This window comes from Pseudopipra pipra, chromosome 21 (assembly GCF_036250125.1).
Source record: "Pseudopipra pipra isolate bDixPip1 chromosome 21, bDixPip1.hap1, whole genome shotgun sequence".
Classification (NCBI taxonomy): domain Eukaryota; kingdom Metazoa; phylum Chordata; class Aves; order Passeriformes; family Pipridae; genus Pseudopipra; species Pseudopipra pipra.
The window spans coordinates 10,736,739-10,764,690 of NC_087569.1; the positions used below are offsets into that span (position 1 = coordinate 10,736,739).

General features: G+C 51.0%; 2 protein-coding genes across 8 annotated transcripts in view; both read right to left on the reverse strand.

Annotated features, from left to right (window-relative positions):
- Positions 1-806: 806 nt before the first annotated feature.
- AKAP1 (A-kinase anchoring protein 1) lies at positions 807-20,068 on the reverse strand. 3 transcript variants are annotated; one of them, XM_064678138.1, is made up of 12 exons: positions 20,001-20,068; positions 13,611-14,007; positions 8,841-10,524; positions 7,142-7,275; positions 6,496-6,622; positions 5,792-5,922; positions 5,530-5,707; positions 4,689-4,839; positions 3,981-4,048; positions 2,930-3,003; positions 2,593-2,658; positions 807-2,439 (listed from the first exon to the last, which is right to left on the reverse strand). In XM_064678138.1, the coding sequence occupies exons 3-12, from the start codon at positions 10,498-10,500 to the stop codon at positions 2,380-2,382; spliced, it is 2,649 nt and encodes an 882-aa protein (XP_064534208.1). In that variant the 5' UTR covers positions 10,501-10,524; positions 13,611-14,007; positions 20,001-20,068; the 3' UTR covers positions 807-2,379. The 3 variants fall into 3 exon arrangements, with proteins under 3 accessions (XP_064534208.1, XP_064534209.1, XP_064534207.1); XM_064678139.1 differs by lacking the exon at positions 13,611-14,007 and having other exon boundaries at positions 20,001-20,019; XM_064678137.1 differs by lacking the exon at positions 20,001-20,068 and having other exon boundaries at positions 13,611-14,154.
- A 2,808-nt stretch (positions 20,069-22,876) lies between these two features.
- Positions 22,877-27,952, reverse strand: part of NF1 (neurofibromin 1) — a 79,020-nt gene continuing 73,944 nt past the window's right edge. For 4 of the 5 annotated variants that reach the window (XM_064678133.1, XM_064678134.1, XM_064678131.1 and 1 more), the window contains 2 exons: positions 27,201-27,339; positions 22,877-27,003 (listed from right to left, as the gene is read on the reverse strand). In XM_064678133.1, coding sequence (XP_064534203.1) covers positions 26,940-27,003; positions 27,201-27,339 — 203 coding nt within the window. In that variant the 3' untranslated portion in view covers positions 22,877-26,939. Of the gene's footprint in view, positions 27,340-27,952 lie in introns of all 5 variants that reach the window. The other variant, XM_064678135.1, reaches the window with a different exon arrangement.

Sequence of the window (27,952 nt, forward strand, 5' to 3'; positions counted from 1 at the left end):
TTCATTTCACCCATAATAAAATCACCACTTTCCAAAGGGGAAAGCCCCTTTGAAGGGCTTCAGTTAAAGCAGCCCGTGGGATAGCTCAGCTCCATGTGTGTGTGCCCAGGTCTGAGCCAAGGATTAGGGAGCTGCTTTGGGGATGCTGATGGATTTATGAGTAGCACAACCCCCTCCAAACCCCCCACAGCCCCATCCCCGAGGTCTGATAGGGCACAAAACACCACTGCCCCACCTCAGAGAGGGGGAAGCAAACACAACCCCCTTGTTTTAACCTCCCCTGGTCCTTTTTTGCCCTGTGTATTTTCCCCTGCTCTTTTCCAAGCAGTCCATATTCAACTCCCCCCCATCTCCACAAACCCTTTTGCTTTTGTTCACAATGCAAAAAAACCCCCAAACCTAAAATATCCCCCCCCCATTAATGTGTCTGTATAGGCTGAGAGTTCTGACCTTAAGGAGAGATCTCTATTACCTGCCAACACCTCCTTATTTCGGTTCATCTCACCCTACAACGTTCTGTCTCACTAAGGCTGAAAACCAGGCAGCTCACGACACAAACAGGGAACAGGATGTTCTTCCATACTGCAGAGCCAGAAGAAAGCAGGGGACATGGAGCCAACACCAGCAGAGCTGCAGATTCCCAACTTTGACAACTCTCAAAGCAAGGGAAAGCACCAAAATTAAGACAAGTTAAAACTTTTTCCATGAAAAATAAGAAGCAACAAATCCATCCCCACGGGTGCAGCCCAAGGACTCCAGGGCTGCTCTGATGGAGGCAGGAAATGAAGGCTCTTAAGTCATCACAGTTTGATTAAGACGGCTTAAAATTCGAGCTTTAATTGAAATGGAAAGAAACATTCCAAAAGGATATATTTTTAATAGATCTGAGTTACCAAATTTAGTTTTCATTGGAGGTTCCTGCAAACATGAACATTAAATCAGAAGTGCCAAATTGGGGAGAACTCCAAGAAAGGATATAACCCTTCCCTATCAGGGGGGATTGGACCAAAGGCTTGAGTGGGCAACTGTCCAAATGTGTGATGCACTGGCATGTTAACTCACAGGATGTCAGCACATCCTTGACTCACCTGAAACAACTTCTGAGGCCTGACTACACCAACATTTTTCTGGCAAGTATCTTCTCTACCAGCAATAAATCCCAGCTCAATCCATATCTAAAATGATACACATTAGAGGGCATGTCTTTAAGAGCATTAAGTCAGCTTAAATTACTTGAGCAAAATTTTAAATATATAATAGAAATCTAAAAAGGAGCAACAAAAAAAAAAATTGAGAGAGAACACCACTGCAAGAGTAATGCCAAAGTTGTTACTTTTTTTTTTTTTTTAAACAGATCTGTACAGCAACATAGCAAAGGATGCAGCGATCACAATTCCAACCAGACAGCAACCTAAGGGGGACACTAATCCTGATACAGCAGAGCTGAAACACTCCCAACATTTGGATGCTCCAAATTATTTGGCTACCCTAATGCACTCCAAACCAGTTCTACCTATATAGGACATTTTGGTGTGAAAAAGTTTCTGTAAAGTTCCCTTTGTTTCCAGTGTTTTTTTCTTGTACAAAATATTACAATGATTTTTTTTTTTAATATATATTTACAGACTTGCACAGCTAGAAAAATATAAACTACAATTGGGCTTGGCAAGCACTTCTTTTCTTTAAATACATGATGTTTCAGAGCAAAAAAAAAAACTGTAGTGGTAACACATCCTGCACTCCAAGCCCCTGCAGGGAGAGCAGGTCAAGCCTAAAATCCATGATTGCAGTGGGACACGGGAAGAGCAGCGACCGCCACTCCTCCCCCTCCCGGCACCAGGAAGACACAAGATGGATGCTGTTTGTGCGGGCTAGTGGCACCATGTAGAAAAATCCATAACTGAACATTAAATTCCTTAATCACAATCATTAATTACAGAGGCAGAGCCCGTTAAAAAAAAAAGGACAACCGATGTAACTTTTGGGAAAGAGCAGACACCGAGTTCACGGGGCACGACCGAGCGGGAGCCCGACCACGGGGACTGACTGGGGGGCTTTGCCTCCAGCCAGCCCCAGGGCTGGGAGGGGTGTTTTCCATTCAACTTTTGAGCAGAGGCCAGGGAGGACTTTTTGCTTTAAAGCTACAGTATCTGTCATTATGGCTTTGAACACCCCGTCAGGAGATGAGGTATCTGTTCTACTGAAATGGTAACAGTTGAGTAAAACATGTTTCAATGGACCACAGAACTCCACAGGCAGGGCAGGTGTAAACGGGTCTTCTCAGGGGAAGTTGCCAAACCAAATTGTAACAGTGCAAAACAAGATTTTTGTCTTTTGTTTTTCTCGGCAGAAAGAGTTGTCAAGGCATCTGGGACATCTTTAGTAGTCAAGCCACCGAGCAAACCCTCTTTCCACCAGAGTCCTGTTTATTGACACTACCTAAAGGGAGGGGAAAAAAAAACACCAAAAAAAGAGTAGATAAGTGAACAAACCACCTCAAGAAACATCAGCAAGTTCATAGTGATTAACTTGTTATCCCTGATTAGGGAGTTTTCAACAGTACTGAAAAAATAGCTATGTCAGTAAACCCACCTCATCCCCCATCAGGTTCCACAGCTGGATCAGCGGCAGCCCCGTGACACTGTCGTAATTTGTGACCTGCAAACAGAAAAACCTAAGTGTGCAGCAATTCTGGTGCTAATGCACTTACATGGACACCCACAGCCACTGCCAGAAGCACCTCACACCCAGTCCTGGGCAGTGCTGCTGGGAGTTTTCAGCCCCAGGGTTTCCCAGGAGCCTTGCCCAGCAGCCAGGCTGATGGGGCCTGGATTTGGGTTTAATTACAACCCAGAGAGTGTGCCAGGGGCAGAGAGGACACCAGCAGCAGTCCCACCAGCAACAGGACCTGCCCAGACACCTCCTGTACCTGTGCCACGAGGACGGCGCCTCTGGTCATCTCACTGACAGCGGCGTCGGCTTCCGAGGAGAAGTGATCCTCGTCTGTGGAGAGAGGAGAGCAGGAGAGGACAGGTGAGACCTTCCACAGGCTTTAAAGGCCAGCAGGGACTGTTGAGCCAGTCTCCTCTGGCCCCCTACAGACCCTGGGCCAGAGAACCCCCACCCCTGGCTGAAGCCATCGGTGCTGCAGGGAAAGGATGAGGAGCTTCCTGCAGCCACGAGCTGGGACAGTGTGAACAGAAGTGGCTGATGAATTAGGAGGCTTTAAAGACAGCAAAGCACATTTCTGCAGTACCTTTGAGCTGCCATTAATGTTTTGAATCTCAATAAACTAAGCTCGGGTCCCTTAGGACTTGACTGACCCTGCACTGGGAACTCAGAAGTGTTTGTACCTCCTGGCATCCTGCCAGCCACAGACCCCACGGGGAAACCTGGCCTGACCCCCACTCCTACAGCCACCCCTTCCCTCCCAGAAGGGCAGCTCTCACACACCAATACAGCACCCACCTCCAACACCAGTAGAAAAGAAAAAAAAAAAGCAAATCAAAATGTTCCTAGGCAGTGGCTGACATTCTCCCAGGGCTTGCAGGCTTGGCTTTTGAACACAGAACTATACAAATCAGTCGTTTCAGGAGGAAAATGTCAGGTATTTGTCTGCAGATTAAAAACTGAGTTTGCATTTAGAGTGACTCTGTGACAGAAGAATCAGAGCAGTTACAGCTACTGCACCTACACCCTGCCAGTCCTGCCAACTTCCTGCTTACGACAGTAATTCATTCTCCCCTCCAAGCAGGAAAAAGCCTGGACATTTATCATCTTCCCTCTGCACTCTGACAGGTTATGCCATGCTAGCACACTTCGAAGAATACCATACGATTTTTCCAGTCCTTCCCCTTGTCACATCCAATTGCACTGGCAATAGGAGGGGGAAGGTTTTGACAAAATCATGGCTTGGACACAGCTGGCATCCATGGAAACCTGCAGGAGAAGTGCCAGTGGTACATCGGGAGCTCCATTACCTGAAAGTGGCACCACATTGTCTAGTAAAACTTCTGCTCCTTGGAAAGGTAGTGTTAAAAAATCAGACCTTAAAGAAAAGAGGATCAGTCAGTAAGAACATGGCTTTAAGTTACTTCTGCATTCTTTGAGGTGACATTGATTAATCAATTGCTCTGACAGGAATTCAGTTTTAAATTAACGACAGTCAAATAAAAAAAAAATCTGACTGTTCTCCCAGCAATCTCAGAGCAGCAATAAATTGTTTGATTAACATGCCAAGTTGGATCAGGCTCCAAGCAAAACCCACGTCCACCACGGAGGCTGTGCTGCTTGTCTCCCACCTCTGGGGCATAATCAAGTATTTAATGGGCTTGTGTAAGAAAATTCTGATCCAACACAGCTCTCCCAGCCAACGGGGTGGGGCACTGAGAATTGGGAGCTTATTCCTAACTCATCACTCAACTACACTCTGGGGCCTCCTGGGGGCATCCTTTTACTCAGCTTCTATACTGAAGTGGCAGAATTTGCCATTTTCTCTCCCTCTCTCTCAAAAAGCCTTACAGGAGCTTGCTGTGCTCCCAGTAACCCACACCCACTGCTGAGATAAACCTTTCCACCATTTCCCAGTTCAGCTGTGGAATAACCTGTAAGAACTCAAACGATACAGATGCCTGTGATGAGGACTTGAGCCAGATGTGGCCTCAGGCCATGGGAGAGGAGCTACAGACCTGATCTGCCTGAGTGTGTCGACCTTCACTTTGTCGTATCCTCCGTAGTCCACGTATTTGAGCTCCACTTCATCGGTCTCTTCAAAGTAGTTGATGACTTGAGCCCGGAGCCATGCCCCATCCAGGCCTGGGGCTGCACAGATAATACCAACTGCAAAACCCCAGAGCACAGAGAAAAAAGGCTCAGGATAAGGAGATTTCCAGAAATCAGCACTTCAGGCATGAGCAGTGCTGCACAGTTATCCACACAGAATCAACAGCATTTCTTGGGCTGTTCCCACCTTCCTCCAACACCACCCACCCCCCAGACCAGCCCTGCAGCTGGGACACAGGATTGGAGGATTTTATGTCAGGTCTCTTTTGCCACTACCAAGCTGCTCTGCCCAGGTACCCACTTCCCTTCCAGCCTGTGGACACCAAGAGCAAGGTCTGACTCCACAAAGGAATAAATAACCCCTTTCCATGTGATGCTTCCTTCACTGCATGCCATGTGCAGACATGGTGACAGACATGGACACTCTGAAGGTCTGGGAGTAGTTCCACACTTTGTCAGCAGAAATACCCAGGTGCCAGGTTGACTGGAAATAACCTGAGACAGGCTTGATCTCACTCTGAATTTCAACATGCAGCCAAGTGGCTCGGGAGGTACTCCAGGGATGAGCAGGGTAAGGGAGAGCAGAGCAACATCTGTATTCTGGCAACAGCTTAAAGATGAGATGACAAGTGCACTATCACATCCTCGTCCACTGGGAAACTTCCCACAACTAATTCAGGGACAACAGGCTTTGGCACGACCCTCGAAGTTTCTCAGCTGAACAACTTGTGAGCATCCATTACTTGCCTTCTACCGGAGTGGGCAGGGTTGGAATTTCGGGTTGGGAATAGCAGGCAAACATCTGCTGGTCGAGGCTCCGCAGGACGTGGAAGGTGGGGTGCGTGTGCTGCTGCAGGAACATGTGCCCTGCATCGACCTGGTGTGCCACCACCACCTCCACAGTCACCCCATCGGGGAGGAACAGCTGCCAGGGGGAGGAAAGGAATTGTCAGGAGTGTTGATGGGAAGGCAGGCTGCAGTCAGAGCACAGCCAGCACGCGGGACTCACCCAGGCAGAGACGAGGAGGGAATGGAGCGGCACCGGCATGGGCGGAGGGAGGGTGTAGATGTTGGTGAGACACAGCTCCTTGAACTTCTTGCCAATCAGGCTCAGGGCTTTTTCTACTTGATGCGAGGTCCCTGGAAGGCGAAAACCCCACACAAAGTCTGTAGCAAGGACGTGCTGAGGACACCCCCAGCCCTGTCATATGAAAAAACACAACCACCAAGAGCCTCTTGTGCTACATCAGCAGTGCAAATTTTAACAGACTGGTCGTGTAACCTGGTACCAGACCAGCATGTGCAACTTGGACTGCCAGGTCTCAGTTCCAACAGCTTTAGCCTCCAGGATAAATCCAATTCACTGGCAGATATTTTTCAGGCACAATTAATCTAACACCTTCCCAGTGCAGGCTGCATTTGCTGATGCCCATCCCATAGCTCCTCCTGCAAGCCTAAAGGGATCCTGCAAGAGGGGTCAGTTAAACTGCAGCAGCCAAAGATGCTAAAATGCATTCCCAGCTCTAGGATTGAGGGTTCATGTGCCACAGCACAGGTGACCTGGCACATACTCCTGCTGCAACAGCACCGAGCAGAGAAGTTTTGTAAAGCACTAGACTCACAAAGCCACTAAACCCACTCAAATTCCTTACCCATTTAATCAAAGCCCCCAAGCTACACATTAGACCATGAAGAGACCCACACTGCACTCACCTTCGATGTGACAGACTTGGGAGTCACGGAAGTAAGGTAGTGTTGAGACGTAAATTTTGGCACCGGACATTTGCCTCAAGTAGCTCATAAATCTCCCTTGTTTGCCAATCAAACGGCCAACTAATTCCTTTGGGAAAGGGACAAGAAAGCAACAGTCAGGAAGAGAAACGTAGATCAAACATCACTGTTCTCTCTGGCTTGTATCACCACATTCCCAATTCCTGTAGCCTAGGCAGGATAAACACAAGGCAGTGCCGGACCAGTGCAGAGTTCAGCCGGTCTGAATCCAGGTAGATACAGACCAGTAAGCACAGCTCATTTGGATAGATCCCCTACTTTTAATACCTGTGTACCCTCCAAGCCTCCTGAATGCTTTCAGAGCATGGACTCATGGACTGGGTGGAAGATGATGGGAAATAACGAGTCCAACCACCACCATTCCCCTGGGGATAGCCCTGGAATGCTGCACCTTTACAGTTGTGTACTGGCTCCTCACTCCCAAAGGGAGCTGAATGCTTCAGTCCTCCTGCATTTGCTGCTGATCTCCCTGGGATGGCACCAAGCCAGTACCAGAGAGGGAGCACCAGGAGGTGGCTGGGCAGGGCAGGGCAGGGCAGGATGCACGAGCAGGCCAGCAGCCGGTTACCTTTGGGACCTCGATCTCCCAGATAACAAAGTCGGGTTTGCTGGATCCTCCTTCCAGCTTGGCATTCTGGCGAGCCACTGTCTTCCTCATGGCACAGCCACTGTCCACGAAATCCACGCTGTTTGCATCCGAACCTACGAGGCAGGCACACGTGTCAGCACTCAGACAGCCCGGCTGCCACACACTGCCACTGCCACCCCCACAGAGGGGCTGCACAGGGACCCCACTGCCAGGACTGCCCACTACTGGGGGGCCCAAATTCGTCATATGCTTGAAGAAACAAGGTGCAAGAGCTGAACTGTTTTGTTCCTAAACCACTAGCCAATAGCAGGAACACTTCTAGTTGGGAAAGGGTCAAACTCAAACAGCCTCCTCCTGGTCAGATCCCAGATACAGTCAAGTGTCACACGAGCTTGAAGCAGAAGCATGAAGATCCTCACCTGTTTGCAAGTATTCAGACCATCCAGTTAGAGACCAAAGAGAAAAATAAACCCAGCAGCTGCTTCACATTTGCCACATCTTAAAGGGTAACACAGCAGCAAGGCTAAGAAAGGCAAAGGGTGCAGTTGTTGGCCACTGACATCCTGGGCAGGGGGGAGGATTTCAGTCTCACAGCCCGGGTGTGAAGGTCAGCTGGATGACCTGTTATCCAACACTGTCACCTTATCAGTTTTACCTGCTCTATCCCCTCTCCCCACCCTTCAGTGTCTCAGTGCAGAGCTTTCAGCCCCTGCCATCACCAGGCTCCACAACTCACTCTAGGACCTTCCTGTCACACCTGCATTCACAACGAGGCAGCACCATTCTCTTCCTGGAGTAACTCTCACTAGTGAAAATGTTCTGTGGGTTCAATCTTTAATTGTTGGCAAACTCAATCCCCATGTCTTGAAACGAGCAGCATTCCAACTGCTTTGTAGCAATTACCAGAAACATCCCCTGTCATTAAGGGCTGTTGGCACCACAGGGTTCTACAAAGGATTTTAACATCCATCCCCAAGGTCACACAGGTTAACGTTTCCTCAGACAGCTTTGCAAGTACTCTGCCAGGCACACCCCATCCAGGATCTACAAGGCAAAAGCCACACAGACAGATGGGAGAACTCCATGAACATTGCCCCCTGTTGGGATTTCTTGGCATGCACCTACCCTTCTGAGCAAAAAGGCTTCAGGGTAACTGCTCTGCAACCAGATGATTTTATCACAATTCATCAGAGCTCTGCCCTGGTTCATCCAGCAGCACCTCAGAACCTGCCTCACAGCTTCCTGTCAGCAGCAGCAGCCCATAAATACAGGTAAGCACCCAGGGCTTACCAGAGGCCACCCAAGCTGAAGTAGAACCATTTGTTTGAGCAGGTCTCACAGCAGCAAGGTGCTCCCAGCCTGGCCCACATCCACACACGCTCCATTTCCCTGGGCTACCCCAGCACAGGCTCAGCCTCAGACAGTAAGTGTTGTGCTGAGAGGGGCCCAGCCTGCTCACCCCCCTGCAGTGTCCCCTGAAGATCACCCAGCTAACACTGGACCCTACAGATGTAGGGAATCAGGAGAGCAAACACCTGCACATGAGGGCTCAGCATTCATCTATGGTCTAAGTTAAACATGAAGAGGATTTATCTGAAGGTGCTCCAAAGCAGAGGGGTTACAGCACATAAAATGCTTGCTCACGTGTGTTTTGTAGGAGGATTTTCAAACCCCTTACCTTCCGAGTGATCTCCATCCATCCCTGCCGCACTACTACACTCCTGGCTCGAGTCTGGCCCATCCTCCTTCAGGATCCCATTGCTGTATGGCACTGAGCTGTCTCCAGGCAGCCCCAGAGCAGGAGGGCTTTCCCTTGGCACCAAGCTCTGCTCAGCAGATGTGTCTTGGGCTGCAGAAGTGCTCAGTGAGTCCGACAGCTGGTCTGACGTGACAGACAGCACCGTGTTCTGCAGCAGGTCCTCTACACTCGTCCCACCTTCGGATGTGTGTGTGCTGTACCCAGAGTCCTCCAGGGCCAAAGATGACTTTTTCAGTGGCCCTCTGTGGTTTTCCACACGAGTCCGATCAACTCTCTGGGACTCCCTGCCCTCACAGCTCTTCACCCCACAGTCTCCTGTGTCTCCCTGGCCAGGGCTGGCTGCACAGCCGTGTGCAGGACAGCTGGAGCCTGTGGCACCCTGGCCCTGCTCCTCTGCCCGTGGGGGTGTGGGCAGTGGGGTCCTGTTGGCTGCTGCTCCCTCCGTGAGCCCCTGGCCCGGGGCAGCACCACTCCCTGCCCCCAGGGCAGCACCACTCCCTGCCCCCAGAGCTGCCTCAGCCCGGCCAGCAGTGGCCTGGCACGTCCGAGGGGACGCCTGGCCTGCAGAACCTGACAGCACTTCCTCAGTTGCTGCCAAAATAACCTTGGAAATGAACTGTATTGCTACTTGCTCAATTTTCTCAACTTCCTTGTCCAAACTCACTCCTCCAATCTTCTCTCTTTCCAACTCATCTCCTTTTGGCTGCGTGTCCTCCCGACCCACTGGCACACTGGCAATGGACTTGGGCATCTCCTCGTCCCTGGACTGCTTCAAACAGGCAGGCTCCAAACTCCCTGGTAACATCTTCACTGCAGAATCCTTGTGACTTGAGACAACTTCAGCTTCCTTACTGACAAAGGCTTGTGGGGCATTGGTTTCTTTCTCCAATCCCAAGCAATGGGCTGTCACAGGGCCAGTATCCGACTGCACAACTTCTGGCATCTGCTTTTCCTCAGGGGGCTTAAACGCAGACTCATCTGACTGCTCTGCATTGCTGATCTCCACCTTGGCTCCCAAAGACTCTTGTGCCAGGGGTGCTGATGGCTGCTGACCCCGGTCTGCACTGGGGCTTGACCCCTGTGCCTGGCTCAGCTCCGCACTCTCTGGGACCCGAGGGAGGGGAGCACGAGCAGGGGCACCGCTTTCCTCTTGGGATCCTATCCTTTCTAGTTTTTCACTGTCGTCCTCGTGGGTGCTGGGCTGAACTGTCGTTCCCGACAGGTCTGGAAGGTCCTGTGAGAGATCCGGCCTCTCGTGAGTTTGGCACAGAGGAGAGGGCGTCGTCGGGCCCGCGGGCGGCAGGGGGGGCGGCAGGGGGGTGGGCAGGGGGGTCGGGGGTCTGTGCTCCGGGCATTCCTCTGGCACCGAGTGAGGCCGCCTGCGAGGAACACACGCTTCTGGTTTGGGGGCTGAACCGCTCTCTGACACTTCTTCCTTCTTTTCCCTTCCAATGGCTATTGCTTGTTTGTCGCGATAGCTCGCGTACTTCTTCCTCCAGGAATATATCCACCAGCAGCCGAGAAGCGCCAGCACTCCGGGGATGGCGTACGGGACGAAGTTGCGGAAGCGCAAAGCCATCTTACAGAGCTTCAGCAACTACACCTGGAAGGAGAAAGAAAGCATGTTAAAATAGTCACAGGGAAGGTAACAGGAAGGCTGAAGTCTCCTAAGTGCCTTGAGGTGTTGCCATCAGCATGAACAGGTTTGTTTTCCAGCCACTCTCAAAATTCCCGTCTCTGCTCTGACAGCAGGTCACAGAACAAGATCCCGACCCAAGACTAGGGATATCTGGATGTTTCTCACCATTATACTCCATGATTTCACCTCATCTCACCTTTGCACTTAATTTCCCCTTGTTTCTCCTGCCTCTCCCCTGCAGGTCAGTCCTGCCCCCAGCACAGCAGGTTTCTCCAGCACTGGGCTGGGCTCACAGCCCAGCTATACCACAGATTCCATGACACAGGCCTGACACATGGCAGGGCTGCCCAGCTCTCCCCTTGAAAGGCAACATCCCATTCCCCAGAGTTCCAGAGTCTGACAACACACACTTCTCTGAAACCTTAGGAACCCAGCTCCAAAGTTTGTTCTCCAAATTCACTGCCCTGACTCCCCACGGCCAACAGTTGTCCCTTTTCCTCTAGAAAGTCTGCAACTCCTTTCCCACCTGGACACCATGGAGACTCCTGACCCAGTCCTGCTCCTCCACTTCCAAGCCTCACCTGGGCCACATGAGACAGGGCTACCAGACCATTCCTTTTCCTTAAGGAAAGTCTGCAGCTGGAATGCAAAGCTTAACAGTTACCACATCCCTTGTTGCAAAGCACTTAGAGTTTATATTTTCACTGCACAGGAATTAAAGCAAAACACCACGTGTTGGAGGATGCTTATGTAGGCAGACTTGAAGCCAAACAGCCCTCGAGACTCCTGCCAATGAGCAACAAAAATAAAGATTGTTTTCAGGAGATAGCCAAGTCCTAGAAATGGGAACCACGCACTGGAAAAGAGCATTATCTGGTTCCTCTTTAGAAGCATGATACTTCTATGAAAAGAGAGCACAATCAAGGCAGTTGGCCCAATGCTTAGTCTGTCTCAACCGTAAAACCCCTTCTGTTATCAGAGCAAGTGTCCCAACTCAGCTCCCAGCGCTCCTTCGGGCCTCCATCTTCACCAGGAGCTGATTACACATTCCAGCTGAGGGACAAAACCTCCCTCAGGCTCAAACCGAGTGTCAGAGCTCAGATAATTTAATATTCACTCTGGATTTCCCACCTCCATCCCACAGGAGCACTCACACAGCTTCATCCACGCTACCTCAGACCCTGCCTTGCCTCCACTCTGCTTCCTGCAGAGCCCAGACACCGAGGCACACGAATGAGGGTCTAGAAACTTGCTTGTTCAATCCCAAATTAAAGGTCTGCTGCAGACATGATTTAAGGAGTTCAGTAATATCCCAGCACATCACAAATGAGGCATGTATGTTGTTCTACACAGGAAACTCGAGTGTTCATCAGACATTCGTGTGTGATTAAATAAACTGGATAACCAAGAAGTAACTAAATCCCAGTTGTTCCCAGCCAGCTGTGTGCAGCCAGGGAGCAGCACTCACTGCTCAGGGCAAGCCTTCTGTTAATGGTAACATCTGGGATTTGTAATTAAAAACCCAGCAAACCTATGTATTAGTGTGGATGTTTGGTTTTTGCAAGTGGAAAGGGTGAAGCCTGTACATCCCCGAGACAAAAGGTCCCCGTTCACGCTGCCCAGCACAATGGCACATTGTGAGCCACCACACGGGCTCATCTGCTGCACGCTGAAGTTGTTGTAATTAATGCAGAACTGCCCTACAAGCTGTCTCACAGGCACACCACAAACCCAAATTAAAGTAGCTCACATAAGTCCATTCCCAGCAAGCATTCCCGATTAAACAGACAGCCCTATTATTATCTGATTCCCTACTAAGTTGCACCAACTGTTCAAACAATAGTCCCACACAGCTCTGCAGCACAGGGAGACAGTCACAGGATGCCCCACAGAGGGACAGGTCTGTCCCAAAGTCTGGCAGACAAAACAGTTCTAAGAGTCATTTTGAACATTATCATTTAGGATAAAGATCTTCACTCCTCTGATATCTGGATGAGTGGGGACTGCTGCATTAGCTGACGGCTCCTCGCAACGCTCATTTAATTCCACGGTTTTAATTTACTATTTTAGCCAGAGCTGCACCACTACCAGCAATGGTGTTAAATGAGAATTCCACATCCTCCCATCAGCCAGAGCAGGATGAAAGGCAGTGCCCTGTGTGAGGTGCCAGCAGACATCCTGGAGTGCTGGGTTGGCTGGGGAACAGCTGACACCAACAAACATCTCCTTGCACAGACGTGCCAGAAGACTCCAGTAGCCGGCTCTTGCCATGCTGGTCACGATGCCTGAGGATGGCTGACTGAACCTGCCCAGCCCTCCAGCCAGGACACGGCTTCTCCTTCGCCTGCTCCCCAGGAGAGCTCCCAGAGCCCCACAGCCACTTCCCAACTCATTCAGGAGCGACCAAGCCATCTCTCTGCTGCCAATCTGACAGCCAGTTCAGGGCTGCAGGGGCAGCGAGATCATTGGAACACATGGGGGGAAGAAAGGCTGGGATTTTCCTGCCAGCAGCAGAACAGAAAATGGCAACTTGTCAAATCACATGCCCTCAAGCACTGCCAAGTGGGAGGGAGCCTGGCCCAGCAGGCCCTGCACTCTCTGAGCAGGAGGAGCCAGCTGGGAAGCACAGCAGCTCCAGAGGCTTTGGACAGGAGATGAGCAGCTTTGTAGGAGGCAGAATCAACAGGAAGCATTGGATCCCCAGCACTATTCCCAACAAGCATGGCCCCATCAGTCCTGCACCAAAAATAGTGGAGCTCACACACTGTATGCATTCACCCCACCACCAGCCACTTCCACTTCCCTCTGGCACGCCAGGAATCCAGCCTAAATGTCACACCTTGGATCATGGCACGGCTGGAGAGCTGCAGCCAGCACATGAGACTTCAACCTGCTAAATTATCCCCACAGCGGGTCAGGATGGGATTAAGACACCAAGGGGAGAGTAGGGGTCAGTCAGCTCTCCAAATCTGTGTCCTGACTTGATTTATGGAAAACTCCTGGTAAAGAGCAGGGAGATGAGGACAAGAAAGAATGCACACATTACCTACCTTAGAAAAAAAGCCAAGGACAGTCAACGTACTCTACTTGTTCACATTAGAGCAGTTCTAAGCCACCTTGTTTCCTGGCCAGGACACAGAGCCCTTCAGCACACGCAGCCTTATAAGGTTAGAAATGTTCGCAGCACGAGGTTCCCAGGGAAGTCAGATAATTCATTCTCAGGGTCCGAGAGGAGTTCAGCGAGCACTCGCTCCAGAATTTCAGGGCTTTCCACGCCCAAGGAGGTCTGTTCCGAGGGCGAGCTGCTTCGAGTCTCTACCAAGAGAGAGGCCAGGATGACTCCCAAGTGACTGAGCCCCCATTCTCTGCAGAGACCCCTCAGCGCTGCCGGTCCCGGCTCCTCCGCTTCCCTCTGCCCCAGCACTTGAGAGGCTATGCTTCCAAACCCTGAAAGCAGTGGAAATCAAGACTGGAATTAAAGCCCGTCCTGAAGGACCACAGAGCAAAGGAGCAGGCAGCTAAATTGGAAATGCAGCTTCAACAGGGAGGCCAGGACACCTCCCAGCAAACCCTATAGTTAGCGATGCAGCGCTCGGGAAATAAATACTATCTGGGTGAAAGAGAACTGGACAGGCTGGCACGGTTCAAACCAAATGGGACCACGTGGGCTTTTAAAATTTTCCATGCTAAAAATAACCAATAGCACATGCTCTGCCTTATAGGAGGCATAAGAACAGGAGTTGACAAAAACCTAAAGAACCGGAGGCCCTACTGTTAAGATTTAAAATAAGAAAAGCTCCTGCACAGGAACAGACATAAAGCCTTACATAACCTCCCCCTGGCATCAGGCATGTTTTCATGGAAAGTTGAACTGGCATGTGGCACTGCCTTATCTAACTGCAGCTTCCCCGGGTTTCATAGAAGATGAAGGAGGCAGAACCTGCACAACGGAGGGACCTTCTGCCAGGTCCTGCTGGAGAGCACAGGGGCTTTCTCCAGGCAGGGCAGCATCCCCAGGGCTGACCTTACAGAGGGAGCTGTGAAGCCACAGCAGTCTGCCAGCCCTTGCACCACACACTGCAGATCAGGGTGTCCCTTGGCCACCAGACTTTACAGCCTTTCCACCTCTCTCCTGCCCAGCCTGATGTACCACCATCAAACCAAACATCACCCAGGGCCAGGAGCTCACACAACATGACTCAGGAGCTAAACACTCAGAGACAGGCAGGAGCCAGACCTCCGAGATCTCAAACTGTGTGACACCTATTTTAAAAAGAAGCCAACAGGGAAGTCTCTGTATACTTAACTAATTAAAGGTAAGTGTTCTGCAGCAATTTCTGCTTCAAACACCAGCACTGAAAGACTAGAACAGCAAGAGATACCCCTTAAGCAACACCACCTTTTCACAGGCCAGTACATGGGCTAGGAGCTCAAGAAACAGGCTGCTCTGCAAATGAAAAGCCACTAATGAAGCCACTCCACAATCTTAAAACATTTAAGAACCAGCAGTCTCCTATTTGCAAAAGCATAAATTGTGACTTAAGTAAAAGGCTGAAAAAGCTGGTTGATGTAGAGCTAAACTACTGCTCTGGAGCAAGAAACACCACCACCACCAGGCTGCCTTTTATCTCCAAGATAAAAACTGCCTTCAGTGTAGTCAGCCTCAGTGATGTTCCTGCAAGAGCTCACTGCCCCCTCACAGCTGGAGCTGCCACGTTCATTGATGGTTCTGTGTGTTTTCCCAACTCAGGAGCCAAACCCTGGTCCCACAGGGCTCCAGCAGCATTAAGGCCAACACAGGACTCAGAACAGTTCCTATTTATTTACACACTCAGAAGCAGAAGTTTACAATAAAAGCATCAGTGTAGGCCAACCTGTGGAGCTTTTTTAATAGATGTTTTGGAAATCACCAAGAAGTTCACAGACACAGACTCTGACCCCCAGCAGCCCTCACCACACTCGGCCTCACAGAGTCAGCCAAGGCCCCGAGTGCTCCTCCTGCTCTGCAATATGAACAGTTTGTCATTAACATTAACCCTATCAGGTTATCAAGCTCCTTACTGCACTTTCTATCTTATTACCTCCCTGCTCCAGTTGTTTCATTATTTATGGTTTCCTCACCCAAGGTAGTGTGTCCCTGTGAATCCTCTACTGCAGAGGGAGGCACGAGAGCTTTTTCCCCATTTTCCCAGGAGGGTCTCTCAGGTACTTCAGCAAACTTCAGAAATGGCTTCTGTACCACTTCACCACTACCCCCACAGTCCAGGCAAACCAGCTGTTATTACCTTTATAACCTACCAACACATTACAAAAATCTGGGCTCGGGAAAAATTTCATCATCTTTCCTTCTTTCTGCATTGTCACACAGGTTGGAGAACATAAATTATTTTCCAGAATTTCAGAAAAAAATACATTCAATACTTAGCATTTTGTGTTTGCTTCTACACCAAAGAAGCCAATGCAGCCCTTGCTCTGGGCAACATAAGTGTAGTGGCCACTCCAGGTACGGCTTATAAATCAAAACTTCAAAGCAACCATCCAAAGTCAAACACCTGGCATCTTTATCAGCTTCCACAAAACAGAGACTAAACTAACCAAAGGCTTCCAATTTTCTCTGCACACAAGACAAAAAAACAGACCTGCATTTTCAAGGAGACAGGACAGTGAGGTTTACATCACAACACTGATAGAGCTGCAGGACACAGCGAGCAGAGAGCAGCATCAAGACCAAACAGGTCCCCAGGTATGTGGGGGCAGCAGTGCCCTGCTCCCAGCAAGGAGACCTTGGCAAACAGCTTCCCAAAACAAAGCTGGACCAGGCTCAGACAGAAAAGCAAAACACAGTGAAGTTTGCTTGGAAGTTGCAGAAGAAGTTTGTATCCTTTGCAGAGAGGAAGGACGGCAAACATCAGTGAGGGAGGTGCCCTGTGCTTGTCTGTGCTGGGCAGGAACTGCAAAGGTTTCACTGGGAGGCACTCAGACTGAACAGCAGGGAGATCACTTGTGTGCATGAACAAGTGCTACAAGGAGTGACTCCAGACCCAATGACATACACACACTCACTCTGATCCCAGCAGTGTCCCCAGGCCCGGATCACACCAGGGGCAGCTCTCACACACAGCAGCCTCCCCTGCACTGCAAGCTGCCTCCTCTCCTCACCTTCGGCAGCCCTTTTTAAAAAGCAAAGCCAGGACACAGATCAAATGACCTTCCTACAGTCACATAGAGCTGGAGGAAACACAAGGAATGGAAAAACAGGATTCCAGCCGGAGAGAGGGGAGCCCACCTTCTCCAGCAGGCAGCAAGCACTCCATTCAACTTGGAATACTTTAGGGAAAAGATGTGCTAATTTCTTTCCTGTACTCATGAACACCAAAGAATTCTTCCCACCCCTGCATTTCCACGAGAAAACTAAATACAAGTCCAAGCTCATAACAAAAAGAAGCTCCTCTTTAAGGAAGGGGAAACCACAGGATCACAGCCCTGAGATTTAGGGCTGCAATCCTTATCCCAGACACTTCCAGTTCCCAATTGCCAGGGTTACCCCCATGCAAAGCTAAGGCCCCCAATACCAGAGGCTCATGCAAATCACGAGCTAACTGCTGCTATTTATACCCAGAGTCAAAAATCAGCCCCAGCACATGGCAGGTTTCTCATCTGCAGTGCCAGGTGGCAGCAGAGGTCAAAAGCAAGCAGGTCTGCAGCAGGGATTCGTTTGCTCAAGAATGATTTTAAGTGATCTTCTATGAAATATTCAGCTCTGCTTACAGTAAAGTACAGGGCCCATAAATTCAGAGTCACCTTCCAGCTGACAAAGTGCAGGGACAGCAAAGCTGAACAGAATCCACGTAGTGGACAACAAAAAACCCACAGTAAAACAGCTGAAGACAGAATGCTTGAAAAAGCAGTGAGGGACATGCAAATATGTCCCCTTCTAGCAATCCCCACAAGAAACAAATGCAAAAGCTTTAATTTCCAGGAAATATTAAACACCTGCTGAATAAAATAGCTTTTTCAGAGTATCTGAGCATGGCTGCCTGAAGTTAATCATCACTTCATGAAGTCTAACCAGCTATTTGCATTAAGAGCTCCACAGAAGCACTGCAGTTAGAAATCAGGATTTTAAAAAGGCTAATCATTAGATCTGAAACATGAAACAATTATAAGTAATTAATGCTGTACTTAATGTTTTTTATTAGTTCTAGATGTTGCTAAGGGCAACTGGGATATCAGCCTTGATCCTATTACAGTCTCCTTGGACACTAGAAATACCTTAAATCATTTTTTCACATCAGTTAAGTGCACACGAACGGCGAGAAGCACAGATAAGTGGGGTATGTTGCTTTTAAAGCATTATGCTCTTCAGATAACTGCTACTGCAGAAGTGCACTTGCTCTGCAATCCCCCCACAGCCAGCCTGCCATGTTTTCAAAATGAACACAAGAGTCTCAACATCATAAATTAACTGTTGCTGGCTCGGAGAGCTTTGGCTGCAATCCTCCAGCAAATTCCTGTCACAGTTAACTCCCCAGGGAATCTGCAGGAGCTGGGGACTGACACACCATGGTGGGTCTGAGCTGCAGGCACCCTCAGCTCCCACCCTGGGCAGCGAGGGCAGTTCCTGTTGTCTCACTTCAGGCACTGTGAAATGTCTAGGTTAAAGCCAAGGCTTTCTAGGCAGCTGGTGATTATCAGTATTAGTATTCTCAGAGCATGTCTAGAGATCTCTAAAAAGGAATATGGTTCCTAGACAGGTTTCTAAACCCAGTGTGAATAAGGAGAGCACTCCTGAGTAAGAAACAGCTACTAACACACATAAGAACTGGGTTCCTGCAGTGCCATCCACACAGACCCTCCACCCTAATATCACTTTTCATGTCTGAGAGCAAATAGCCTGTTGCAGAAGACACTGGTGAGAGACTGACCTTCATAAACCCCACGAGAGCTCTCAGAAGTCCTTCAAGAGCTCAGTAAAACACTGAAGCAGAAGCTGGGGGACTGTCAGGTGAGTGGGACCAGGACAGTGAATGTTGCAGTAAGAGGGTGGATTCCATCACACCTCAAGCACAGCTCAAGCTCTACACGATCCTCACCCCCTTTAACTTCCCTCCAGCACACTGTGCAGCACGTGCAAGCAAACCAGTGAGCTGTACTGGAGCCATGCTGCCCATTTCCAGAATCACAGCTCCACAGGCACTACTGGAGGACAGGCAGGGTAGCTCAGCAGATGCCTGAACAGTCCTTCACCCTTTACACAAGCAGCTCATTAAAGAACGAGGAGGCTGAGTGACCTGAACGGGGTCACACAGTGACCTGGCTGAGGAGGGAGCTCGGCCCAGCTGCTCCCTCAGCTCTGGTCCAAGTGCTGCCAGGGAAGGGCCGTGGCCCCTCGGGAGCTGTGCTGCTCTCCCACACCCCACGTGCTCCCCCAGGGCTGTGCTGGTAGATCATTCACAGCCACAACGCCAACGGGAGGAAAGCAGAGTTACACCAGTGCAACACCTTCCCCAGCAACCACCTTCCCTTCCACCTGAGCCAAAGTCCAGGGGCCGATAACGCTCGGCAGGTGCAGCCCTGGGAACACAGAAAGGCCCCATCTCTGCCATTCCACAGCCCCTGACTTATTTCCTACACAGACTGTGGTCAGATGCAGCTTTTGGTGCCGTTTCCTGCTGTTCTGGATAAATCCCGTGAAGAGGATGCCTGTCTGTTCTGTGATTGCTGCTTTATGGATTACTACGATAAAGAACGTGGCCAAGCACAGAGCAGGTTGCCCAGTTCTGGAACAGGAGTAACTTAGATTTCACCTGCTTCAAGGAAGAAGGAAAAATAAAAGAACAAAACAAGTCAAACAACAAGGATTCTCCCAGGAAAGCAAGGCTCTCCAAACATCACTTCCTCAGTAGCAACACAATTTAATTCCTTTGCTCCTGACTGTGTTCCACGCTGGCTTACAAACAAAAGGAGTCACTGCAATGCATTAGAAGTTTGCTAATGACAGTTTTCATGGCCATTACCATAACACAGGCGAGGCTCGCCGGACCAGACACGCGGCAGACAACACAGGGCGCTTCAGCATGCACCGCCCGCGCCAGCTCCGGCCTCCCAGGGCAGCCACGGAGGGGCCGGCCCGGGGGAGCCGCGGGGGTGAAACACACAAACCACCGCCCGGCTCGGCAGTGCCGCTCGCCCCCCGCACCCTGCCCCGCACGGCCCCGGGACCCGCCGGGCCCCGAGCGGTGGCTCCGGCAGAGCCCGCGGCACGACCCGCCCGGCCCGCGGGGGCACCGCTGAGCACCGCGCGGGGCCGCGGCGCTGCCCTTGGGCCGTGCGGGGCCGCTCCCGCCGCGGTGCCCGCGGGGAGCACGGGCAGGGCAGCACCGGGGGGGGAGCGCGGCGCGGCCGCTCCCCGCGAGGCCCCGGAGCCCCGCGGTACTCACGGGCGGCGCTGACAGGCGGGGGGTGCCGCGGCGGTACTCACGGGCGGCGCTGACAGGCGGGGGGTGCCGCGGCGGTACTCACGGGCGGACCCGGTGCGGACCCGGTGCGGACCCGGTGCGGACCCGGTGCGGACCCGGTGCGGTCCCGGTGCGGTGCCGCGGCGGTCCCGGCGCTGGCCCTGCCCCACGTGCCGCCCGGCCGGGCCGCCGGCTCGGACATGCAGCGCCGCGCCCCGCCCCGCCCCGCCCCTCTCGCGAGAGCCCCGCGTCCCGCGAGAGCCGCCCGCGCGCGCGCGGCCCCGCCCGGCCCTGAGGGAGCGGCGGCGGGAGCGGGACCGTTCCCGGGGCTGGGATCGTTCCCGGGGTTGGGATCGTTCCCGGGGTTGGGATCGTTCCCGGGGCTGGGATCGTTCCTGGGGTTGGGATCGTTCCCGGGGCTGGGATCGTTCCTGTGGCCGCGACTCGGGGCGGGTCCCTCCGTCCCGCGGTGCTCGCGGGGAGCCGGCGCTGAGGGCCCTGCTCCATCCCGGTCCCTCCGTGTCCCCCAGCCCGGGCCTCTCCCGCAGGGGGCATCCAATGGGAGCTGCAAAAGTACAGGAAAACACTTCAAGCCTCCTGCCAGCCTGAAAGCCTGGGCTTCCTTTTCATTTAAATAGATTATTCCCCACTCAGCCTCCTCCGTTTCCAGTGCCCAGGTCTCGTCCCGCAGAGCCCCGCTGTTCCCAGGAGCTCACCCGGCTGTGGGCAGCACGCTCTGCACCAGGTAACGCTGCAGAAACCTGCTGGAAACGCCCTCACGGTGGGACACAGGGGAGCTTCACTGAACTGCCCAGGCTGGCTGGGGACAAACCTGCCAGTTGTTTATTTACACGTGTCTGCAGCAGGCGGTTGGTACGGGAGAGTGTAAATGAGTAACTTGGAGAAATCACAGTTGTGTTTCAGTGGGATTGTCCTTCCTAAATCACTGATTTGTCCAAGTGTTTTTCTCTGAAAAATTTCTGATTTACCTCAGTCTTTTTGTTTGGAGCAGTCATGAATTAATAATAAATACCCTCTTAAGGACTACAAATTGCACCACACACGAGGCGGAAAAATCCATCGGTGCTGAGACTTTGCCCTTTTAATGCCATTAATTAGTTTGTCCGTTAAGAATTCCCAACTGACAGACATTGTTGGCTGTTGGAAAGCTCGCTCCCAGTCAGGTCTGTCCCTGACCTGCCTCTCCTGGACCTGGCCACTGCGTTTCCCTGTGTCCTCACAGCCCGAGGAGGAGGAGGAGGGGGCTGGAGTAGCAGATCTTCAGTGTATGTGCCGTGTCCTCTGCACACCCGGCTCTCCCGGGCAGACCTCGCTCTCCCAGTCCCTGGCTGGGGATGGAAGCAGCAGAACAGATATTTCTAGTTTCTCTGAAGGACAGTATGCTATGAGAAAAAAAAGTAAAATGCGATTTAATAGTTCAGTGGGATTTTCTTGAGCGTATAGTCACTCCTGGCTATTTATAGTGCTGTCATTTGAATATCCCAAAAGATGCCGTCGTCAGAGGCTTTTTCATGATTCTTTTGAAGAACAAACCCATACTTGTTTGAACAAGTCACATCATGGGAGATGTTATTCTACACTCTCCACCCACACAACCCTGGGAGTGATTTTCATTTGAGAGCTTGTTAAACATAGGAGCAGTCAACTGGAGCCCCTGTTCCAAGGCACAAAGGATTCACACCTGGCAATCCTAACTCCAGCAGTGGGAAAGGCCGTGGCTGCTCTGCAAGGGACTGTTGGTAGCACTGCCCAACTGCAGGAGGTTGGCTTTGGCTGCTCTGTGACACCAGGTGTGACACTCACCACCTCAGAGCTGTTTAGGGTCAGGTGTGCTGTCACCTGTCCCACACAGAGGGGCCTAAGGGGAGGACAGACAATCAAAAGCCTTTGACAATGGCAGAAGTGACCAGGGCAGCAGAGTCTGATCCTAGGGTAGGGCCTAAGGGACCAGACTTCCCCCATCTCACCCGTGACAGTGCTGGGGCACCTTCAGCCATCCTGGGCTCAGCCTGGAACAGGAACACGCAGCAAGGACAGGAAAGGGCTTTAATTTTAATGTCTGTGCTTGTTTCTTTGCAGCTTTTCAGCGTGCTTAAGGAAGTCTCCTATGAAGGGAATTACAAGTTTAGTATAAATTTGGGCCCATCTAAAATATGAAAACTCGTTATTCCAAGTCAGAGGTATTTGGAAACATTTATGCCAGAGAGACAGCTTAATATTTAGCAATGAGCCACTCATATTGTGGGTCAGACTTACTGCTTGTGATGAACAACTTCCTTTCTTTTCCTCTTTATAGAGTTTTTAGCTCAAGAACAAAATTTATATTGCCACATCAATGCATTTTTACATTATTATTTTCCATTGTCAAATATTTTATCAGCAGCTGGGCAGGGATTCTGAAGCTATTTCCTCAGACAGAACTGCCTGCTCCAAGGGTGCAATTTTCCCCTAAGTATAGTTTTTCCAACTGCATAAAGACATCACTACAATGAAACTCTTTCTCCTTTCCTTCCGTCCCTGTGGCTACAGTGTGTTTGTGATCTCAAGCAGCAGGGAGGCTCGGCTGGCCAGAAGAGGAACCTGAGCAATGTTTTTGACAGCAGTGGTTGAGCAGGTGCTGCTCAGGAGTCAGCTCCCACCAGAGGTCCAGGACTAATGAAAATTTCTTCTAAAGGAAAGAAAATGTGCTCCTGAAATGGAACAGTTCCCAAACTGCTGCTCTTCCACTCGTGCAGCCCCAGCTGGCACCAGGAGCACGGCAGGAATCACCTGGCCAGGTGTCTGCAGGTCTGTCTGTCCACTCACTGTGCAGGAACAATAAGATGTCTCAGAAAAAGTCAATGCAGTCACACTTTAATGTGTCTTTACATCCTTTTACGATTCACAAAGCCAGAACATAAGTACTTATACATTTTTAATGGGAAAGTAATGTATCCCCCTAAAAGAAAAATAGGTGTGATTAATCATTTGTCATAGAAGTTGCCTGACAGCTGAAACCTCAAGCTTCTAAGCTAGAAAAGCTCAAATAGACAAATTATACTGAATTGTTCTTTAAAGACCAAGCAGCTGTTTTATTACAATATTAAATTTACATTTTAAAAAGAAATATTCTGATTTATTATTCAGTTATGATAATCTTATTGAAGTGACATGGAATTCATGACAATGGGCTTTATTCTGTCCTCAGTCACCACAGGCAATTGGGTTTGCCATTACTTAGATCTGTGCAAGTTCCCACACCCAGAGCAGCACCAGTCTGGGAAGACAAACCCCAGACACTGGATTTCAACTTGGTTCTAATTTTCCCCAGAAAAAGTGGGGGTTTGGGTCTGGGACTGGGCTGGATCCCCTGGTTCAGCCCCAAAGAACCCACCCAAACTCACTGTCCCAACAGAGCAAGGATGTCAATGTCCACCACCTTCACCCCACAGCCCCCGGGAATGACCTTCAAACAACTGGGAGCAGGTTCAATTTACAGTTTACTTCAAAAAAAAAAGGGGAAGTACATACATGAGGGGAGAGTGGGGTGAACAATAATTATCTGAAACCAGGGTTCCACCAGAGTGACCCACAGCCCCCCGGGCCGGGGGCTCTCACAGGTCACTCAGCGCTGGGGCAGCACGGACAGGACTGGGGAGGAGGAGCCCCCGAGCTGGGGGTGCAGTGAGAGCACACGGGGCGAGTGTGTCCAACAGCTTCTGGTTTAAATGACAGAACCAGCAGGGAGGAGGAGGAGTTAACAGTTACTAACACTAGAATAATCAAATTTATATGTTATACATATACAGCAACTAACTGCTTTACAAAAAAAGCAAAATAATACAATATATTGTCACATGTATTTACAGTGTAGTAAATATACTTTTCTGTCAAATTTTACACAAAAATTATTTACAGGTGAATATACTGCATAAAAAAAAAAGGTGGGACCAACACTCCGAGTGACTGTCTGTGGTTTGTTGCATAACAGTAGGACGTGCTTCATGACACTGATAAAAATTAACCTTAGAATGAAACAGAAAAAGCCCTAAAACCTACAACCCGGGTCAGAGGGAGCCCTGGCACAGGCCGGGGGCTCGGCCCACGAGACTTAGTGAAACGTTCCCTGTCTGGGGAACCTCATGCACGGTAAAGCAGAAACATCGGCATCATTACAGGTAGGTTATGCACTATTCAAATACTACTGAGTTATCTTTAAGTCAGGGAAAATATCAACACAAACAGAATGTTAATTGTCTTTACAGTACTGAGCTGTGGTCAGTGTGGGGCAGGGAACAGGCTCTGAGCCAGGGGTGTCACGCACGGTCCCCGCGAGGGTGTTACATGGTCCACGTGTTCCTGGTGGGATTTTTCTGAATCTCAAGTTTTCATGTCAAAGCACAGGGACTCCGGGGCTGCAGCTCCAGCCCTGCAGCAGGGACTGGAGCTGCAGCCACTGCCGGTGCCCGCGGGCTGCCCCGAGCGCGGCCGGCACTGGGGACGCCGGGACGGGGCTCAGACCCACAGGGGCACCGGCGGCACAGCCCGAGCAGCCCGGGCTGGAACGGGGCAGGAGGGAGAGTGCTCAAACAGGGAAAGAACAAAGGAAGGAGGATGTGAGAAAGAAAAAGAGGCAAAGTCCCAGCAGTGGCTGCTGGGGGGAGCAGGAGAGCGATGGAGAGACAGTAAGGCACTCGACAACTAATTACTGATTGGAGTTTAATCATTACACAAAGGCTGTGCTTCCCTGTGAGCCAAGCACGAGCTTCCCAGCAACCAGTACAAGACAACGTTGCTGCATATTGGGGCACACAGGATGCAAATTAAACCTTGGCCCTCAGCTGTCCTCACACCCCAATTCCACCCCCACTACCTGACACCCCTGCTCAGCCAGAGTCCAGGCCCTCTCACTGAACCCCTCACACAGGGGAACCTCCAACCAACTCTCTCCTTCCAGGAAAGAGGAAATTAAATTTTGTTCACTGACTTTGTGAAGAGACCAGATTTTTAGCTGGGACTGAGAGCCTGGAGTAGCTCCCCGGGGAAGGTGATTTTCATCACCGTCCCCTCTGCTCTCACATCCTCTGTGCTGCAGAGAACGCAGCAGTTCTGAAGGAGGGACACTTTTGATGTGGGTAATGCAGAACAGTGAAGGGCTTCCTCTCTGCCCAAGCAAAACTGGTTGGGCAGTTCCTCTGGAATTCCTATTCCTCTTTACAGGAAACCTGCTCATAGGAGAAACAACTGAAAACAGCAAATCACCTTTATAAGAGATTCTTGTTTTCCTCCTACCTACAAATCCTCAGGCTTCTACAATTCCTTGTCTTCAGCAGAACGGGAAGGGCTGGAACTTGCTCGATTGGGTACAACCCCGTGCAAACCACAGCGACACCAGGGGTGGTTCCTCACAATCTGAGGTGTGAGATGACAACAGTTTCTAACCTGGGGACCCCAAGGCTCAGCCTCAGGCCCCGCTCACACCCCACTCCATGTCCCCAGTGGCCACGTTCCTGCCGCAGCACCTGCACCACCCGAGAAGGGATTGGGTTAATTGCACCACTTCATTTTCCTAACGTATTTATTCCAAGACTGCTAATCCTAAATTTTCCTCGTTTTGGCAAACTATTTGCATATGAAGTTTGTGTTCATAGCTTTTCCAGGACTGTAAACAAATTAAAGAAATTGTTATTTTATGAATCAATACAATAAAGGTATTTTTATTTACATAAATGTTACATTGTTACTGTGTGGATACATGGGAATTGTGTGCTATAGCAATAAAATCGGAACCCTTAATTGTACCATTCTCTAATAATTTAGCTGTGGAGTTTGATTTACTGAAAGCCATTAATGATTGCACTGGAGGATTGGCTTTTACCTAGTGGATAGTTTCTTTTCCTTTAAAGCCACCAAAGGATTGTTGATTCCTACCACAGCACAGGGATCTGCAACTGGGAAGCGGAATTGTTCCTGAGCAGGAGCTGTGTGAGCCCCCAAGGACACGGCCCCTGCCCCAGCTCCTGCCTCCTCCCTCCCCAGCACAGCAGCAGGTCCCCAGCGCTGTCACCCGACCCTGGCAGTGACCAGTGACAGCACCTTCAGTTCTTGGAAGCCCTGCAGGACCCCGAACCCACCCCGGGGGGTCCCCTGGGCAGAGGGGCAGCCCCGGCCCTGCCACGGAACCGACCCAGTGTCAGTTAATTGAAATTCATGTACCTTGAGCAGAGGTGGCTGTTCCTGTCCCTGCCTGGGCAGCACAGGGGCAGCTTTGCCACACACCATCCCCCAGAGCCAGGAGTGAATCCACCCCTCCATTCCCCACTGGCTGCTGTGCCAGGAGCTCTGTGGGAAGGGCAGAACTAAAGCGCTCAAACGTGTCAAATGGAAGGAAGAGGTGAGAAACTTCCCGCAGTGCTACAACAACAGCCCGAGGGTCAGGCCCGGGGATTTCCCCCTGTACCACCTTCCCCAGGGCAGTAAAGTACAGAAAAAAAAGAAAAAAAAAAAGGCTTGGGGAAAAAAGCCAGTTTGTCCAGTCTGGTCCATGTACAGTCCAAGTGCGTGAAGCTTAATCTGGGGAATGAGGGACTCCTGCAGCCTCCTCTTCCTCTCCCATTTATTGCTAATTACTTGAAATTTAACCTAATCCACCACTTCTGTTAAGCTCACTGTACTGTGGCTATCGTGAGTTTCTTTTCAGTATGGTAAAAAAAAGTCCACAGCTAAAATCTTACACGTTTGGATTAAAACCAGGATTAGAGAACCTTCCCTGGCTCAGGAAGCCACTACCTTGAGGTGTGCAAACAGGGTTAAGGATCAACACTTCCCTTTAGAGCAGGAACACCCGAGGCCAGAGCAGGTGCACAGCGGGGCTGTTTCGGGCAATGGCTTTGGATTTGGACAAGACGCGGCTCTGCAGCGTCACAGGGCTCCAGACCTCCCCCGGCTCCGCCGTCCCTCGGGATCCTCACGCGGTTCTGGAACACTTAAACCAAACAGAAGGGAGGGATGAAGGCGTTAACTCAGGCAATGGGTCAGGAGTTGATCAGCTGGCGACGCGGCCGACGGGATGGGAACTGTACAAATCAAGTGCAGCATCACACCCGGCGCGGGGCCCTCGGCGAGGGGCCGCACGTCAGTCAGGTCCAGAGATAGAAAATAAAATTAAAAAGCAACAATCACACGATCTTTTTGATGCTGTGACGCTTGAAGCTGCCGGCGCTTCGCTGCTTCTGCACTTGGCTGGCGGAGCCGTGGCGCATCCTCCCGCTGTTGGCGTGGCCGGCGGTGGGCGAGAGCTCCACGTTCTCCTTGTCGATCCCTGCGGAAACACGAGGTCCGCGCTCAGTCCCGGGGGAGCCCCCAGGGCCGGGGGGACCCACCTGCCCTGGAGACAACGGCCCGGACGAGGCGGGTCCCCTGCGGGGTCCGGCCCCGCCAGGGTGTGCTGAGAAAGAACCAAACCGTGTCTGGGGCAGGGCAGGGCTGAGAGCCACTCCCTCCCCCTGCAGCCCCTGGGGCCAGTGGAGGGGAAAGGGAGAGGAAAAGCAAGAGATCTTGTGTGTCTGATGAAAACAAAACGTCTGGTTAAGTGAGGGAAGGAGGAAGAGGCAAGGAGGTGAAGGCACCGGAGTGCTGTGAGAACACTGAGCCAGTGAGTTTGGCTCCAGTCTTGCTTTTGCATTCTCCAGGAGGAAGGGCCGCACTGCCAAACCTACAGGCTTCTTCCAGCCAAAAATCAATGGCTGCTGTGGAACAGGGGCACAGCAGGGAGAGGAAGGTTCATTTCTGAACCCACAGGATTCTGCTGCAGTGGCAGAGGCTGATTCTTGCTATCAGGGAAGATTCGTGTGTATTCAGGTACCCACCCTTCCCCTCTACACTGAATCTTGGCTCACAAACAAGCTCAGTAAAAGCACATAAGGTACAAATGA

Coding starts and splice junctions, on each gene's coding strand:
- AKAP1 (XM_064678138.1), bottom strand. CDS start 10,500: ATGGCTTTGCGCTTCCGCAACTTCGTCCCGTACGCCATCCCCGGAGTG. Junction 4,840..5,529: donor CCTGCCCACTCCGGTAGAAG/GCAAGTAATGGA, acceptor GGGGTTTTGCAG/TTGGTATTATCTGTGCAGCC. Junction 2,440..2,592: donor GGAACCTGATGGGGGATGAG/GTGGGTTTACTG, acceptor CCCTCCCTTTAG/GTAGTGTCAATAAACAGGAC.